Here is a 4,892-nt window from a genome sequence, read left to right as displayed (position 1 = left end):
CGTTTCCAAAAATGGAAGGAGGTGGGTGTGGTGCCACTGTGTTTGATTTATTACATGAGCAATATCTTAGCGAATTGAAAAGATAGGAAGCTCTTATTTTATATTCTAGCTTTTACAACATCGGTAATTTGAGTTCCTAATTCGTACAAAACTATAGACTTTGTATTTTGACATCACAAATATCTAATTTGAATCAGTGCTGTATTCAACATACCACATTACACACAAAAATCGATGTTTAGCTGTGATTTTTTAATATTTACTTTTGATTTAAGAAATTTACTAAAGTATAATACTAAAATTTTAATTATAATCTACAGTTTGATACCAAACTTATTAACATAAATTAATAATATAGTAGTTCAATACAATTTTGACATAGCCTTTGACAGATGACCCATTGCGATATGGTTAAGATATACACCCATAACTATTACCTGAATGCCAGGTTTGACAGCAGCTTATTAGCACCAATACAATCAGATGTTTACTGATGTCATATGCAAGCCCAGTTTGTTGAAAGAAAATGTGCAATAAAAGATCTTATATATGGTTAAAATTAACATAAACATATAGTATTTATCTTTACTACACCTTATGTTCGTTACTTCTGTACTGCTTTTACATTATGAAACAAAGAAGATATAAAATGAAAACAAAAAATTCAACCAGTGAATTTTACAGTTTTGTCAACACCAACTTCAAACATCTTATATTCAAATTATATTTAAAAGAAAAGCAACAATCTATAAAGATCACAGATTTGAAGTTTTTTTTTGTAGATTGATAAGTTTCATTAATGAAGATGGGAAGTTTAAATATTTCAACTCACTCAATTAAAAATTACAGTTTGGTGGAAAAAAAATCAAAATTAGGGTTAGCACTCTAGATTACTTTACCCAACACAAATACAAGCCAAATAAGCACCAAAAAATGTTCTATATTTGAACACTTTAGTTTGTTTTATTTTTTAAATAATTTGAAAGAAGAGGTCAAACAGAATTTTATAGAGCTTAATGATGTCATTTGCTTTCATACAAAACAAGCACTGATATTGATTAAATGACATTTTTATTATTTTTAACACTTAATAAAAAAATAAGTAATACTTCTCAAATAAGCAATATGTTTCCTCCCCATTGTATGTGCAACAAAATCAGGAACATTATTTTTCTCTAAAGTCATGTAAGCAAGTTTACAGACATCATGTAAACTAAACAATTTGACAAAGATAAATACTATAAGGCTACTTCACCTTCTCCCTCTTGTAAATCCAAAATAAATACATAGAAAATAAACTATTTCCAAAAACATATTACAAAATAATTCATCTGAATCTGGCAAATAATTTACAAATAATATATAGAATTTGGAGAAATCTTACAAACAACAGCTAGCATAATATATTTGTTCTTACTTCAATCTGTTTAGGAAGGTTGTCGGCAACTCTTTCCAGTAATGTGCGTGTTGGTTTTTCTGCACACATGACCACAAGCTGAACTGAAGTTTCCCCAGTGAGCAACAAGCCTTTTGCTAAACCTCCTACACGCATAACTCCTTTCAATACACGCTGTGAATGAGCTGATTGGTCAGATTCCTCTTTCTCCTCTTTGCTGTCACAATATTGAACAATATTCATCCATAAGTGCTTTCTTACAAGCTATTATTTTGCTATACTTTTAACTTTGCCCTTTCTAGTTCTCAATGAAATCCATTCTTTCCAAAAAATTAATCACATTTTCTACATTTAATACCATATTTAACCAACATCTGTAACATTAACTTTTAATTACTATGATGTTTCACTATGTTCTGCGGCCTAAAAGAACGTTATATTATCAACAGAATCATTTCAACTCATAAGAAAGTTTATTAGCTTGAAAAAATAAAACAAACTAAATACACAAAATGATATAGCTACATTTTTTATATCTGCTTTGCATATAATGTTTGAAGTTATTATACCTTGTTTCTTTTTCTCCTTTTGCATCTTTTGTCTCCTTTTTCTTTGATTCTTTTTGTGGTTTAACAGTTTCTTCCTGCTTTCTTTCAGTAGTCTGACTAAAATATTAAAAAGGAAAATGTATGCACTTTATTCTTTACTTAAGTTTGTTTAATTCACTTTTCATTTAGCTTAGAATTTTACTTAGCAGCTTGCATTTCTGGTCATTAATATATTTTCTAATTTAAGATATTTCACAATGAACTTCCTTGACTATGTATAAACTGTAGTATGTGAACAAACAATACACAGGAAATATGACATCTCAGTAGATGATAAATTATGACTTCTCAAAATGTACATTAAAATGTCCTTTCTACCTCAAAACGTCACCTTCAAAAAATAATTAAAGCATTTACAGCACAAAACTTTATCAAGAATAAGAACATAATTTCTTATTATAAAACACTGTTTATTGAATTACAATTTTACTTTCAAAGTGACATCTCACTGAAACTGAAATACATATATATCAATCACACCGTAGTGCTACATTTTATCAAATTACAATACTACCATTTTGGCTGATAAGCATAATTTTATTATATTGCTGTCTTTTCCAAATTTAAATAGTAAATATTTGTTTAGCTGAAACTATCTGAAAATGTTAAGTTATAATGGGTAGCCTGCAAACTATAAGAAAGTGTCATAGTAGTTTTATTTAGAATGAGGTTTTCAAGATTACATATAAGTCCCAACCACAGCTTGCATAGGCTAACAAAAAATAAATCCCACAGGATTTCTCAGGGCTAAATTAACTTCCAAAAATCTAATTTACTGATATTAACTGAATATAGACTCCATCAAAATTAAGTAACTAATGTTCTAATGTATTAAAAATATGCAGTAACAGCTGTACAAAAGGTCTAGCAACAACAGTAACACCTAAGCTATCCAAAAAAATGTAAAAATAGGGATCTCTTTAGGTTACTGATGGTTAGATTAGGTAAAATATATAATAAAAAATGTTTCACGAGGCTCACATGCGAGCAGCTTATGAGTAAATCAATAGTGTAATGTGATTTATAACTTATAATAGTGCGAAAAGTAGTCAGACAGTTCAAAGAGCAATAAAACAATACAAGTATAAATAGATCTATATTGTTATGAGTTTAAAACTGCTTTAAAAAACTAATGTAGTTTCATGTTACAATTTGAAGTCATTCTAGAAAGAAAAAAAAAGAGTAATTTAGATTTACTTCAATTTTTAACACATTTAGGAGATTTTAGGGATTAAACAAAGTAAATTTCAGATTTTTAAGATGAGGAAAGTATTTTTAATTTTAATATGAAAATTACTTTTCACACAGACTATTCAAAACATATACTCATTATATTTAGGGGCAAATCTAATTTTATTAAAAAATACTTCACTAAAAATATGATTTTTTGTATGTGAAAGACTTGTAATGTTAACTGAAAGACTGCCAAACTTTGTAAAGATATACACACTATACTGAGAGTTAGAAATATTAAATCTATAAAGACTTTAAACAAGTACAAAAAGTTCACATCGTCAGTCAAATTCACTGAGTTTATATTGAGAAATTAATGATCACTGTTGCCAAATCACTGTATTTCTCGTTTTGTGTCACATTTTCAAAACTCTGGTAAACACAATGGTAAGGTTTTGTCAATAAAAACCAGCAATTTTCCATGATTTCAAGTACTGAAAAACTTGTTTACAAAACTCTTTGACTCTTCAGGATTTTCACGACCTGCGCGAAACCTGTTTCAATTTGTTAAAAACGCACAACCTACCTCTTCTATGAACAGAATAAAATTATTGCTAATATATCTTCAGTACAACAGTAGCTTAAATTACTAAGGCATGTTCTAACAACATTTTCTTAAAAAATAAATAAGTTGGCTAAACTAGTTCCTAGTTTTCAACCAATGGGTGCTCTAACAACATATTAAAACAAAAAATCAGATTGTTTTATAGTAACAAGATTCAACAGTTTAAAAAACATTTCTTTTGCAAAAACAAATAACAGCAACTTTTACAGGAAAATTTTGATTTCAATGATGACAATATTTCAACCCATAGCATCAAGTCTTCAAAAGGTAACAGTTACATTCAATAAAAGTTTGGTTTTCAGAGAAACATTACAGATACTTGATGGTGAAGACCAGATTCATAAGTAGCATTAAAATTTAGCTTTTAAGCAAAATGAAGTGGCTAAAATATGAACTCTGTGAGTACAGTTGTATCAAAATGTGCATGTCATGACCTTTCATAGAGTTACATTCAAAATCTAATTAACTCCCTCGACACCAGCTTGATCATTTTGACTGACCTTGTAATCACCAGGTAACAATGACAGTATCCATACTATAACTCTTAATCTGGTATGTCTCTTCATAAAATTTGGAAAGCTCTTAATAAATATTACAAGTCCTTTGTACACAAAAAATCTTATTTTCTAATTAAGTATTTTTACTAAAGGTTTGTCTGTGAATATATATAGTCAGTGTTGACTTGAGTGCAAGGTGATTTCCATGTTAAGGATAAAAATACTTCATTTGTGTAACCTATAAAAAACCTCCTAAATGAATATCAAACATTTTTTTTCAGTATTTTATCTACTGCTTTTACTACCCTACTTCTATATGGATTTTGGTTATAAGTCTGGCCTTCTAATTACAAACTATCATACCTAAAGTCTGGCCTTCTAATTACAAACTATCATACCTAAAGTATGGCCTTCTAATTACAAACTATAATACCTAAAGTATGGCCTTCTAATTATAAACTATAATACCTAAAGTATGGCCTTCTAATTATAAACTATAATACCTAAAGTATGGCCTTCTAATTACAAACTATCATACCTAAAGTATGGCCTTCTAATTACAAACTATAATACCTAAAGTATGGCCTTCTAAT

The 4,892-nt window shown here is 28.6% G+C and overlaps 1 protein-coding gene across 1 annotated transcript in view; it reads right to left on the bottom strand.

The window, feature by feature from the left end:
- Window positions 1–4,892, bottom strand: part of LOC106458504 (zinc finger RNA-binding protein-like) — a 93,666-nt gene that overhangs the window by 25,350 nt on the left and 63,424 nt on the right. Inside the window, exons 14-15 of the mRNA XM_013918025.2 lie at window positions 1,966–2,061; window positions 1,418–1,613 (exon numbers count right to left, since the gene is read on the bottom strand). Of these exons, the coding sequence (XP_013773479.1) occupies window positions 1,418–1,613; window positions 1,966–2,061 (292 nt within the window). The remainder of the gene's footprint in view (window positions 1–1,417; window positions 1,614–1,965; window positions 2,062–4,892) is intronic.

The sequence above is a fragment of the Limulus polyphemus genome, unplaced genomic scaffold (genome assembly GCF_000517525.1).
Source record: "Limulus polyphemus unplaced genomic scaffold, Limulus_polyphemus-2.1.2 Scaffold477, whole genome shotgun sequence".
Lineage (NCBI taxonomy): Eukaryota > Metazoa > Arthropoda > Merostomata > Xiphosura > Limulidae > Limulus > Limulus polyphemus.
Note: the sequence above shows the minus strand (reverse complement) of the source record. Positions and strands in the feature narration are given on the sequence as shown.